The sequence below is a fragment of the Haliotis rufescens genome, unplaced genomic scaffold (genome assembly GCF_023055435.1).
Source record: "Haliotis rufescens isolate VD_foot unplaced genomic scaffold, xgHalRufe1.0.p SCAF_8, whole genome shotgun sequence".
Classification (NCBI taxonomy): Eukaryota; Metazoa; Mollusca; class Gastropoda; order Lepetellida; family Haliotidae; genus Haliotis; species Haliotis rufescens.
In genome coordinates, this window is record NW_025964372.1 from 39,517,341 (window position 1) to 39,532,344 (window position 15,004).

General features: G+C 42.3%; 1 protein-coding gene across 1 annotated transcript; it reads left to right on the forward strand.

Moving 5' to 3' along the window:
• Positions 1-788: 788 nt before the first annotated feature.
• On the forward strand, positions 789-6,653 carry LOC124128018. The gene has a single exon (XM_046491435.2). The coding sequence runs from the start codon at positions 789-791 to the stop codon at positions 6,651-6,653; it is 5,865 nt and encodes a 1,954-aa protein (XP_046347391.2).
• The last annotated feature ends 8,351 nt before the right edge of the window (positions 6,654-15,004 follow it).

Consider the following 15,004-nt stretch of genomic DNA (forward strand, 5'->3'; position numbering starts at 1 on the left):
GACTGTCAGAAAGCCTTTTGAGCCCAAATGTCTATTATTTCGTTTCGTTGTTTAATTCCACTTTTGTTATATTTGATTTCGTTTCCTTTACCATTTTCCAATTTCCATATGTACCAAAATGGCAGCCTCCAGCCAGGAGTGTTGACCATGTGCTTGACCAACAGAAATACAGTCTTTTGTGTCTAAAACAGCCTTGGCGTCCTATATCCATCACGAACCGCCCAGCCCTCGCCCGTGCATCCAAGCACCGTGTTTTCATGGTCCCGCGAGGCGGATACAATAACCAGGTGACGCCAAATTCCAAATATAAACAGTGCGCTGTACGTACGCATTACCCATCCCGCCAGTGAATGGTAAACCCTACATTCAATCATGAGACAGTATTTATCTCGTGCCAAATATCCTGTTACCAAGTCACGTTCGGCATATGCAACTGTTACATTAACTGATTCTAGAACTGTACTCCTGCAACTGTCATTCAAAGTTGAACCTGTGTTGTAAGTTCTAAGCCCGGCAGCCAATCTTTGTCACGTCATCATCAACATATCGACAAGTTACAGATTCAAATATTTTAATTTTGAGGTAAATTATCTGAAGACATGGCGTTACAACCAGATACTAATACTGTTAGATCTTCCAGATCACATAGTCTTAGTCACAGTGAAAGGTCACTTGGTTCAAGAAGTAAGTCCTCAAAAATTTCTGTGATATCTGGACTAAGTGAATCTCAGTCTGCAGTGGTAAGACAGCAAAGAACAAGAGCTCAGCTTGACGAATTCGTGCTTAGGATGCAGGAGGATTTCAGAGTTGATGAGCAATTGCAGGCATTAGATGACCAGGCCTATGCTGCACGCTTAGCTGCTGAGGATGAGGTGAATGCCGCTAAGAGACGGACAGAAGAAATAGAGCGTGAGGCTATTCGCCGCAGAGAGGCACTAAATACTCAACTGTCAAGACAGAGACAACTGAGACAAGCTCAACAGAACTTTGCTGAAGCAACCCTAATTGCTACCATGGTAAATGAAGACCCCAACAGCAATGCAGAGAATGTACAACCTCCAGAGGAACTTACGGAACAACCAAGTTTTGATGGTAACATTCAAATACAGTCAGTAACTGGACAGGTCCCACCTACTGCTGACCCTAATGCCATTCAGTCTGGCAATGTAAGTAACACTAATAATACAGAGCAGCTTACAATTCCTGACACCTCCCAAATTTTACCCTCTGGTGACAGTCAAACCCTTGGGAACCAGATACAGCGGGGCCCATATCCATCTGACAGAGTTCATCCTGGTGTACTTCATCAAGGGATTAACCCTAATCCTGGTAACCTGACAACTTGTATGCCAGTATACAGACAGAATGACCATTATCAAGGTCAGATGTTAAACAGTGCCCAACAAATCACAACAAACGACATGTCAAGTACTTTCCCAACAGCCACTGGTGTATTTACACAGCAACCTTCCCTGGTGGGTTATGGTACCGGTATTGGTTCATATCCAAGGAGCAACCCCCAGGTAAGTTTTCCACCAGCAATGGTAGTGCCTCAGCCATTGTTCTTGGATTCTCAAGCATTTCCGTTACCGAATATGCCATATCAACAGTCACAGCCACAACAGCATCAAGCGCTCCAACCAGATATTCCTACATTGCCTCCAACCGAACAACCAACACAACTGCCAGCGATTACTGGGATGATACCTCAGGTTGGCACACCTAACCTTACCGAACTGTTGATTTCCTCATCTTATGGCATACCAAGACCAACATTACCCAATTTCACCAGTGGAAGAGAAAAGGACTTTGCCTTGCTTAAAATGGCACTGGATAATCTGGTGAATATTCATCCACACCTTACGGAACAATACAAATACCAAGTTTTACTTGACAAACTTGGAGGCAGTGCGAAGCGCCTAGCTGAGGCATTTATGCATGATCCCAAACCTTTCACAGCAGCCTTGCAAGCACTAAAGGACAAGTATGGTCAGCCGAGACAACTTGTACAAAGTGAGATTGGTATACTCATGAATATGCCAGCACTAAGATATGGTGACTTTGATGGGTTTGACAGTTTTGCCCTATCAGTCCATTCCCTTGTCGGTATGCTCAAGTCACTTGAGGGAGAGACCGGTTATGAACTGAGATGTGGGTCACATGTTGACCGCCTGATCGGCAAGCTACCCCCAGGTTATCGAGATAGTTTTGTAGAACATTGTATCAACCGTGATATCCTCAAGGCTGACAGTGACCAGACCTACACATTGTGTCATTTGTCAGACTGGCTGCAGACAAAATCACGTGCAAAGCGTATAGCTAACCAGGCCACAGCGCTATACAAAATGGAGAGTACTAAACCTGACAGGAGGTATCTGTCACGGACAAGTCAGAAGGGGTCTGCACCTACGGCTTTATTCTATGCAAGGGAATCCAAACCATTTGAACAGAAACCTGGATCTTCTGCTAGGAGTCACGTGACCAAGCCTTTCTGTCCATACTGTAACAGCAATGAACACTTCCTGAATATATGTCCAGGATTGAAGAAACTAACAGTGAACCAGATACATGACTGGTTACATGACGGCAAGCGATGTTGGAAATGTGGGCGCACACATCAGCCAGACATGTGCACCCTCAAGAAACCATGTCACATATGTAAGGAAGTGCACTTGACTGTCTTGCATGAGGCTATACAGCATACAGCCTCCAAAGTGTATTCTGTGAAAGTCAGTACAGACAAAGTGTACACTGATCAACCCTCATATCCTCCTAATGTCATGCTAAAGGTTGTCAAAGTGTTGCTATATGGTGAAAGTGGTATGATGGAGACTCATGCAATCTTGGATGATGGTTCCATGAGAACTATGGTGTTACAATCAACGGTTCATGACCTAAAACTTCAGACAAAGCCGGACAGTATATTGCTTACCACAATCAACAAGGAGCCATTCAGGTGTAATGGACACTCAGTTGACCTGCAAATATCTCCTATCAGCAAACCAAACATCAGGTACAAGATTAAGGGTGCCTTCACTGCAGATAACTTGTGTATGTCCGAGTACACATATCCAGTTGAATCCCTGCAAAGGCGTTGGCCGCATTTGCAAAAGTTACCAATACCTAACATTGATGGAGCTCGGCCAACTATTCTCATTGGATCGGACAATGCCCATCTCATTCTTCCCAATGAACCAGTTCAATTTGGACCCATCAATGCGCCTATTGCGGTGTCCACCAAACTTGGTTGGTCCCTCCAGGGTTTATCTAGTGAATCTGGACCAGAGAACACCAAGTGTATGCTCATACACAGCACCAATAATTCAGATCTTGTGGAGAGCATTGAGCGATTGTGGCAAATCGACACGTTGCCTTTCACCGAGAAACATGTGACACGCTCCAAGCAGGATAAACAGGCAATTGAGACTCTAGAATCTGAAACTATCAGGATGGATGTCGATGGTGTTAGTCACTATGCCACCCCACTGTTACGCACACAGGATGGAACCTGCTTCAAAACAGATCAACAAATGGTTATGCCTACACTCAGGCGCACTGAAAGGCGACTAAGAGATCGTCCGGACCTTTCAAGAATCCACAATGACAAAATCAAGAAGCTAGTTGAGGCAGGATATGTAAAGAAACTCACCAAGGAGGAAGTGGAGAAAGCAGAAGAATCCTGGTATTTTCCTCACCACATTGTTGAACACAATGGGAAGTTTCGCCTGGTATTTAACTGCTCCTTCGAGCACAACGGCCAAATCTTGAACAAGCACCTTCTGCCTGGGCCAACAGTCGGATCATCACTGCTTGGTGTCTTTCTTCGGTTCCGGCAACATGCAGTTGCTATATCAGGAGACATAAAAGCCATGTTCCATCAAGTAAGACTGCTTTCTCGTGACAAACCTCTTCTGCGTTTCATTTGGCGAAACATGGAACATGATCGCCCTCCAGATGTGTACGAATGGCAAGTCCTACCATTCGGCACCACCTGCTCGCCATGTTGTGCCAGTTATGCTTTATGGAAACATGTCTCGGATCACAAAGCTGGCAATGAAGAAGTACTCAAATCTGTAGAAGAATCATTCTATGTTGACAATTGCTTGCATAGCCTACCTACAGCAACAGAAGCCAAGGAACTTGTACGGAAAATGAGAGACTTGCTTGCACAAGGTGGTTTCAACATTAGGCAGTGGACCAGCAATATTCCATCCGTTGTGGCAGACCTTCCGTCCGACGCTAGATCGGAAAATACAGAACTTTGGCTTACCTTCGGCCAGGGTGACTCCCTTGAGCCAGCCCTAGGCTTGCATTGGAACTGTGAATCTGATGAGCTCACCTACAAACACAGAACCATAGAGTATGAAAAGCTTACTATGAGAGTGATCTACAGGATTCTTGCTAGTCAGTATGATCCCATCGGCTACTTGGCACCATTCCTTGCACGAGCCAAAATCATAGTACAGGACTTGTGGAAGTCAAAGAGAAACTGGAATGACCCTATAGAAAAGGGGGACATCTGTGAAAGATGGCTGACCTGGGAAAAGGAGCTAGAAGAAATCCCGATGGTCACTCTACCAAGGTGTTACACACCCCATGGTGTGGACTCTGGAAGTGCAGACCGACAACTACACATCTTTTGTGATGCTTCTGAAAGAGTGTATGGTTCAGTAGCATACTTGCGCACAACAGACGAAGGAGCAAACATCTATGTCAGTTTCCTTATGGCCCGATCAAAGGTTTCCCCAAAGAAACAACTGTCTATGCCACGCCTAGAACTATGTGCAGCCCTCACTGGTGCTCAGCTAGCTGATGTGTTGTGCAAGGAATTAACTTTACCAATCCAGAAAGTGATATTGTGGAGTGACTCTACTACTGTACTTGGTTGGCTGAAGTCAGAATCATGCAGATACAAGGTATTCGTTGGAACACGAGTATCTGAAATCCAGAATCTCACAGATGTACAGAACTGGCGATATGTTGACACACAGAGAAATCCTGCTGATGACATTACTCGAGGCAAACTGCTCAGAGAACTCAGCAAGGAATCGCGGTGGAAAGATGGGCCAGATTTCATGCACCAGACACCTGATCATTGGCCAGTTACCCCAGTGACAATAGACTCTGACAATACAGAGATAAAGAAATCTGTGATGTGTGGCACAATTGTTGTGAATACACCTCAGCTGCCAGATGCAGAACAGTACACTTCCTGGGACGTGTTTGTGGCTGATGTTAAAGAGTCCTTTGATGGGGCGGCCTTCCTGGAAAATGCTCAACCCCTGACCGCTGAACGGTTTGAACAAATAGAGAACCATCTCTATCAACTAGTGCAGATAGAATCATTCCCCCAGGAATTCACAGCACTAAAATCAGGTAAACGATTGCCTCCAGACAGCAGGCTCCTCCAGCTTGACCCTATCTATGATGCAGAATCAGATCTGATCAGAGTAGGAGGACGCTTACAGAGAGCTGAATCTCTAAATACAGGCATCAAACATCCAATTCTTCTTGACCCACAACATGTTATAACAAAGTTGATCATCAGGGATCAAGATGAGAAGCTCTTACACTATGGTCAGGAGCGTATACTCGCAGAGATAAGACGCAGATTTTGGATATTGAGGGGAAGAGAAGCGATTCGACGCCATCAGCGTCAGTGTTCCACCTGTCAGAAATGGCGCTCAAACCCGAGGTCACAGAAAATGTCTGACTTGCCACCACCACGTCTGCGACTTTTCAAACCACCATTCTTCTCAACGGGAGTTGATTGCTTCGGACCAATGCATGTGAAAGTTGGACGTCGCTCAGAGAAACGATGGGGTTTGATATTTAAATGTATGACCACCCGTGCGGTGCATTTAGACATACTCAGGAGCATGGACTCGGATGCATTCCTCATGGCATTTCGCCGCTTCGCTTCACTGAGAGGCAAACCTTACGAACTCATCTCAGACCAAGGTTCCAATTTCCGAGGTGCTAAAACAGAGTTGCAGGAGGCACTTGCAAGTATGGAACCAGACCTTGCTGAACAACTGGCTCGCCATAAGGTCAGATTTGTGTTCAATCCTCCTCATGCACCACACTTCGGAGGTGTTTGGGAAAGAGAGATTAAATCTGTGAAATATGGCCTCCGAGTGGCACTAGGAGATCAGACAGTGACAGAACCTGTGTTACGTACCATTCTAGCGGAGGTGGCAGGGATTCTGAATTCTAAGCCATTAGCCTACATTTCATCAGATGTCAGAGATGTGGACCCAGTTACACCAAACATCCTGCTGATTGGCCGCCATGATGCTTCTCTTCCACAAGTCGTCTATCCAGCTGATGAACTATTAAGCAGACGCAGATGGCGCCACAGTCAAGTTCTGGCCGACCACTTTTGGGTACACTTTGTCAAATATTATCTTCCTGATATGCAGCTGCGCACAAAATGGCAGAAAGAAAGACAAAACTTGAAGATGAATGACGTTGTCATGATAGTTGATCCACAGCTCTTAAGAGCTCAGTGGCCTGTTGGTAGAGTCACTAAAACCTACCCTGGAACAGATGGATGTGTTCGCACTGCCACTGTCAGTGTGAAAGACAAGGAGTACACCAGACCAATCACAAGACTCATCCCACTACCGGAATGTGCAGATGACGATAATTGACTTTAGTTCCAGTGTGGAAAGACTTTCTTCAGATATTGACAAATTTAGTGCCTAAATTTGGGGGCGGCCGTGTCAGAAAGCCTTTTGAGCCCAAATGTCTATTATTTCGTTTCGTTGTTTAATTCCACTTTTGTTATATTTGATTTCGTTTCCTTTACCATTTTCCAATTTCCATATGTACCAAAATGGCAGCCTCCAGCCAGGAGTGTTGACCATGTGCTTGACCAACAGAAATACAGTCTTTTGTGTCTAAAACAGCCTTGGCGTCCTATATCCATCACGAACCGCCCAGCCCTCGCCCGTGCATCCAAGCACCGTGTTTTCACGGACTTAATATATAACCCTGTCGCATCCCATTTTTTGTATAGAGGTTATTTGCGACCATTTACAGGCCGCGCCGTATAGCTGGAAAATAGCTACATATAGCGTTAAACAACAAACAAGGAAGACATATACGAACTAAACGGTCAAACAACTAACAAACAAACATACGATGTACGAAATAAACCGAAGTATAGTGACACAATACAGCTCCACCATCGAGACCATCGATTCATTATTTGGCTCCATTTGAATAAGTCATATAATTATGAGTTATTGCTTGTAAAGTATGCACTGATTATCATATTGATGTGACAGACTGACCATATAACGAATCATGCATTACGAACTCTATGATATGTTCATAAGATGAGAGAGACCTGTGAAGATCCGGGGTAGAATAGGTCTTCAGCAACCCTTGCTTGCTGTGAAAGGCGACTATGTTTGTTGTAAGAAGCGACTTACGGGTTCGGGTGGTCAGGCTCCCTGACTATACTAATGCATGTCATCGTATCCCAATTGCGTGGATCGATGCTCATGATCTCAGTCACTGGACTGTCTGGCCCAGACTCGATTATTTACAGACCGCCTTCATATAGCTGGAATATTGCTGAGTGCGGCGTTAAACAACAAACAAACAAAACATCATAAGATGAGACCCGTGAATATCTGGGTTGGAATTGGTCTTCAGCAACCCATGTTTGTCGTAAGAGGCGACTAACGGGATCGGGTGGTCAGGCTCGCTGACATTATGCATGTCATCGTATCCCACATGGTGTCAATCACAGGATTGTCTGGTCCAGACTCGATTACATAAATTGAATACTACTGTGCGCCGTTAAACAACAAACAAACAAACACTTATAAGATGAATATGGACTATCTGCATCACTCGCTGCTCATTGGTTTAATCAATAAGGTGGGGCGGATGGGTAGCCAAGTGATTTAAGTGTTCGCTGGTAACAGTTAAGGCCCGGGTTCGATTCCCCACATTGTTTGAAGCCCATTTCTTGTGTCCCCCGTCATTATAGAGATGTAATATTGCTGAAAGCTGTGTGAAACCATACTCACTCATTCACACTCTACCATGGCATAACTTTAATATTGTATAAATCGGTTTAAAACCCTGTCACTCACGCACACACCAAAATGAAATCCTTACAATGGTTTAACAAAGAAACACTTACTTTTTCCGCAAATTGTGTGAATGACGGGTACTACCGACAGAGCAGGATATGCTTACCCTTTGGAATCTGGAAGGAATGGAATTGAATCTGTCTAGGCGGATTATTGAGGCTGGTTATTCTCTGGTGCTGACGTTTTATAGTCATATATCTTTTGAACTCACTTTGAACGTTTAAGGCCACAGCTTGTATGTCAAAACCTTTGATAAAATAAAAGCACGTATCGTCATGCTCCCAAACAAAACGCAATTAAAAAAAACACTCACAAATCATCACATGACGAACCAAACGGAAACGTACATAGTAATCTTTGCATACGCTACATATCCCACCGGGTGTAAATTATTATTAATGGTGCCTATGGAAACGTATTACTGACACATTGTAAAAAATAAAAGTATCATCCAGGGACGGATCCAGGATTTTGAAAAAGGGTGGGATGGATGGTGGTGTGAGGGGTGTGAGGGTTTTCGGGGGGGGGTTCCACCTAAAAGCCTACCCAACAAAAATCACAAACACGATATGTAATCCATTACACAAAACGACCTGCATCATCTGCGTCGACGTAAGCATCTTCTATCTTCTTCGTAGTTGTAGATGTCAGGATCATCGACGTAGAAGAAAAATCATCAACGTAGATGTTAAAAAAAAATTAGAATATGACACTAAAACGTTTCCATAGGTGCCAGCATATGAAGAATAACTGAAAAAGCAAGCACTTAACACGCTAAAACAAAACCGTTACTTACACACACGACGAAACGAAAATGGATCCTAACGATCTACAGCATTCCGTACATTCTGAGGCTATTAATCATAAGCACGCTATATACTTTCAAACGCGTAACAAGACATAACTGTGTGACGGAAAGTACATGAGGAATGGACAAAAGAAATAAAAACATTCTTTCCTGGAATAAACATTTCGAAATAAACACTTATCATATCATTTGATTATTCGCGACATTAAAAACAAACCCGTTAGTTCATTATTTGACAATGAATTTCTTGTAGTAGCTCTACCCAAAATAGCAAACAATTATAAAACAGTTATGTTATCAACAGCTCTGTTTCTAATAAGTTGTGAACATTTTTCATCGTCGTCTCTGGTTTCTCCCATGGCTTTTAACATATTGTAATTATGTGTTTGGGAGAGGTGTGTTTACGAACCGAAAATTCGATCTTGGGTGGGCACGCCTAGTGCCAAAAAACATTGTTTGTGCTTCACCTTGTTTGTATTGTATTTTTCTATTTTAAAACATTCACTTCAACACCAGGAACTACCGGTCTGTGGAACCAGCTGGTTGGAAATTCGAGATATATTTTATTTCGCTTACAAACCCTGAAACAGTAAAAGAATTGGTGAAATGAACATCAACTGTCACCAACCGGAAGTGATTCTGCCAACGTTAACATGCAAGCTGGCATATTATTGGTTGAAAAAAAAATACCAAGATCGTATAGAGGGGCAGCATGGGTTGGTTTATGTTGAAAACGCTACGAATGTCGGCGCGGTTTGCGGACCAGCATGACAATTGGAAACTGAATGTGTGTTTAGATAGACCTATGTACACACACATCGTCCCAGGTGGAGAGCTGCAAACGAGGCTGCCGCTGGGTTGGTGTAAAAAGACAAACCAAGATTGGTGTGTTTTGGTGACCTTTTCCGGCTGAGGATTGACCTTTGGCGGGTAGTGTTGCGTTTGACAATATAAATCAAATATCAGTGTCATGACAAAGGATACAACGCCAGGCAATATGGACGTGTCGTCCTTAATTGAAGCTATGCAAACTGCGCGAGTAAACGGGAAAACTGAGGAAATTTATTTCTTGATTTTACGTGTGTTCGTTTCGTGCTGTTTTTCCGTGTGGTTGAAAGTTAGACTTGCGTGTTTTCTTAAATTAAAATTATGAATTCAAAAGGACTTTATTCCAACGATTACCCTTGTATTTTCTGTTAACTGTTCAAAAGAACGCTAACATATCCGTGCATATTGTTTATTGTGGGGTCGCCCCTTCTACCTATATTATAGGTAGGGATTTCGTAGGTCTAGTTTGCGTTTACTACAAGTCAGTTTTTATCTAAAGTAGAACGTAATTGTGTGTGCAATGTCTTCCTAAATGTTGAATCAGTGTACATGCTTCGGCATAACGTAAATGTTCATAATTCATCCATTGCAGCTTTTATGTATACTATATTGATACACAATTAAAACGCATAATGATCTTTAACTCGAAATGTGTTTTTGTGCTCAAATTCATTTCGAAACAAATCGAATGAGATTCGAACCCATTTTGACAAATATTACGAAAATAAGAATATGCGTTTTCAAAGTGTATAATAATAATAACAATAATGATAATAATGATGATGATGATTTTTTAACAAACCTAATGGTAAAGGTCACGTAGATGAAGATGGTTGTTTAAAGGTTCTTATTTACAACGTAATCTGTAGTTTAGGTTGTCTGGATTCCAGGTGCGTTTTTGTCTGAATGTTTGTTATTTTACATTTTTTTATTCATTTAAGTAGAGTTTTTAAGAGCTGTACTCGTAGCTTCTGTCAGTTTTGCATTTAATGTTATTTTAGTATTTTTGTTGTTTTTGTTGATGTCTTTGTGCTTTTTATTTTGTTTTCATTGCTTGCTGTTGAACATTTTTGTCGGTTTCTCAAAAAATAGTTCATGCTACAATTTCTACGTGAAGAAGGCGAAACTTTCAGCAGGTCGATGTATAAACGGCATATGTGATGTTAATTTGTTCATAAGCAGCTTGTAATATGTTGAGTAATTTTCAATGCATCTGGCAAACTGTTAAAGTCATAAAACTTACGTTTTTGCGCTTCAAATCTTCCGTCGTAATTCGTTTTGTTTCCATAAATGTCAAAATATTTATCCCTTTTCTAACTGCAAGTCCATACACTTTTACAGTATCAGATTTATTAAGTGACACGCCGCAATTAATCAAAATGTCAACGTCACGTCGCATGCGTCACGTGATCCTAAATGACCTTGACGAGAGGTCATTGCTAGTTACCGTAAAACGTAAGTGTCAGCCGCTCGCCCGTTGACGTAAGAGGCGGCGCACGTGCTGAGAACGTTCTGCCAGCTCGTGTCAGATCGCAAGATTGACAGCAACTGACAAGAAAACAACTGATGGCCGGTAGATATTGCAGTTCCTGCATGGGAACTTCGCGGTGGTTCTAAAAGTCGGAGTTGTAGAAAAGCGAAGTAAATCACCCAGAGATAGCACTGCATTGTGGGGGGGAACGTGATAGCGTTGTACTTGACCAGTGATGGATGGTGGTCATGTGGCGTGGTGAGTGGACATTGGTCAAGCAAACCAAATCGCGTCCGTCTGGAGATTGCATATTCTGTTTACTGCAGAAACAAACTTTTTGTTTCTTGATTATTATGTTTTTATTTGGAAATTCCTACCGTGGGGGAATGCTGTTTCGTATAGTGTTTCTCATTCATAGACGTTTGTGTACAATATTTGTGGCAGTTCTTCGAAATTATATGCTTATTTAACGATTCCTTCGTCAATCACTGGATTGTTTGGCCCAGACCCGATTATTTACATAGAGCTGGAATATTGCTGAGTGCAGCGTTAAACAACAAACAAACATTAAACGGCATTAGACAAAGGAGGTAGCATGGTCGAGTTTCACGAATAGTTGTAAGCTCACTAGATAATGGTACATTATGATATCTTACAAAAACAAAATCGCAAGGAATGGGAAATAATTAAAGTAAAGACGATCAGTCAATCCAGTGATTCGTATAAATGTGGAACATCGACGCCAGAGAATAACCAGCCTCTGTTATTTGCCGAAACAGATTCCATTGGGCATAAAAGGTAAATTAGCTGTGAAGAATATATGAATGGACCACTGAAAGTTCGCGAAAAGCCAAGCATGTCCTGCTCTACTGGTACCACCCGCCAATCAGACCCGTAAAGATTCCGGGGTAGAATAGGTCTTCAGCAACCCATGCTTGTCGTAAAAGGCGACTATGCTTGTCGTAAAAGGCGACTAACGGGATCGGGTGGTCAGGCTCGTTGACCATACTGATGCATGTCATCGATCCCAATTGCGTGGCTCGATGCTCATGATATTAATCACTGGATTGTCTGGTCCAGTCTCTATTATTTACAGACCGCCGTCATATAGCTGGAATGTTGCTGAGTGCGGCGTTAAACAACAAACCCACCAACCATCACTAAGTGTCTGTTGCCTGACACCCCCCAGCAGTACTCCTGCCGTACGACGGTGGTATACCAACAGTTGCTGGACACCAATTTAACCTGGAATATCGACGTTTTGTGTTTTGATTGTATCTCACTTAATATTTGATATAAGTTACGAAAAACTTAATTATTATGCAGATATATGTATTGTTCTTTAAAAACCCTCTCTGAGCTGTGTAATTAAATTAAAAAATGTTTCTCATAAACCAGATTTAGAAGACAGGGTTGTTGCTGATACGTATGTCGTATCGTCCTTCTTCACTAAGACTAACAAATAGTCTATGATGTGACGTTAAATCTTAACTCACTCACTCTATGAAATATTGTATTACACGATTCCTTTCTCTCCTCTACATTTTGTCACCCGTGGGGATCCGGGGTAGAGTAGATCTTCAGCAACCTGTGCTTGCTGTAAAAGGTGACATTATTGTCGTAAGAGGCGACTAACGGGATCGGGTGGTCAGGCTCGCTGACTTGATTGATGCATGTCATCGTATCCCAATTGCATGGATCGATGCGCATGATGTAAATCACTGGATTGCCTGGTCCAGACTCGATTATTTACAGACCGCCGTCATATAGCTGGACCATTGCTGAATGCGGCGTAAAACAACAAACAAACAAACTCTACATTTTGTTTTTTTATGTTGATTTCATGACATGACTGTTGAACACAGGCGGGCAACAAATGTAGACTTGTGTCATCATCAGTGTTGGTTGTGTGATTTAATGAAATACACTCATGGTGCAGGACCATTGTCCAGTATTAAGAATATGTTGTGTTTTTATATTCAGCTAAATGACGTCGACCTACACGTTCACTCAAGCAAAGGGGCCTAACATTGTGTTGCATTTCTGGCAGATCTGGTTTTCAGCCAAATCCATCACAAAATTAGATAAAGCAAGGAAGTAACGCTATTATCCATGGTTAGAGAGGAGAAATATAATAAAATATTGTCTACCGTCTTGTAACAAAAAAATCACAAACTAAAAAAAGAACGGAAATTACAATTATTCTTTGTAGAATGTTTATCATTGCAGATATTGATCAGTATGCAGAATTAATTTGGTTCTTTCCGGTTGGGAATCGAGTGCATGTTTTGTATAATTTTGAACAATTCTAGATATGCATTTGAAATCCGACGAACTTTGTTTCAATTGTTGATAGGAGAGAGCCATTAATTAAGCACAAGGGCTTCTCTCAGACACGCAGTAAGTTTAAACGTCTACTAAAATATCGCATGCAATAAATCAGTTCGTTGTTTCAAAGACTCTTGTTATGTGAAGATATACATCACGCCAGTTTCGCATTATCAGTACGTGATGTGACCATCTTGAACATGGCCGCTGTCGGGAAATCTAAAACTGGGATCAAAGGTTCCAAAGAGTCTACAAAAACGGACTGGGTCGTAACTCAGAAAGAGCTTTCAGGCAGTACGATTTATTTACGACAGTCGGTTTTGTTTTGGTTGAAACATGTCACGTATATCGGCGAGCGGGCAGATAGCTTCATATTGCCGTTGACTGGTGCAGAGAGATAAATACTTATCATGTTAGAGTGAAAGTCGACAGTTTTAGCCTATGTCAAATACGATATCAGTTGCTGGCGGGCATTTCGGAATATTTATCCCCTTGTTGGTGATGATGTCTTGCCGTGATACAGTAGATATTCTGTGTATACCAAATAAACATCACTATATTGAATATCCGAGCACTAGCACTACTAGAGTGAGTGAGTGAGTGAGTGAGTGTGTTTTTAAGCCACATTCTAAAGCAGGTACATACAGAAAAGCAGGCACATGAAGAATGAGCTTCATTATTTAGACCCGTGCAACGAATTAATCCGTGATTTTTTTGTGTATCAAGCGAGTACTTTTACCACTACTGTCCAAAATTATTCCAGGGTTTATTATTCGGTGAAAAAAGTATTTTGTGGTAAAAGTGAGAGAGTGCTTTGAGCGGTATTCCAGTTATATCATGGCGTGTCAGCTTAATGTGGGAGGAAAGCCCGAAGTGATGCAGGTCTTAGACGTTTACCACTTCGGTGAAACCCACGCGCACGGGTATGGTGCTGACAAACCTAGAAACATAATCGGGGCCAACAATGATAGGGTTTTTTGGCGTGCCCAAGGGACGCAACTCTGCACAGCGAATTGAGGTGCCTTAGACCAGTGGGCCACCCGTACTCTCATTGCAGTAAGAACATTCTGATTGGATGGGTGAATGTGTATCACGTCAGTCTAGTCCAGTTTTATGACGACAACCTCTAAATAATCAAGTCTGGGCCAGGCAGACCAGAGATTGATAGCATGGGGAACGATCCACTGAGGTGACCTGGGGTCACCTGGGACGGGACATTAAAGGGGAAGTGTACACGCAAAAATCACTTTCTTTCTTTTTCTAAACAAAACGCAATTTTAGAACTAATTAGTATCTGTGTTTGAAAATATACACTCATTTTTTTCACAGTGAACGTAGGAAGCTCACAATTGTGTGAAAATGATATGCCGTTATGAGGCCTTCGTTTTTCGAGCTAAACAGGCCTGAGTTATCCCCCTTAGATTATGACGTAATTGGTGCCAATTCAACTGGGTCCCT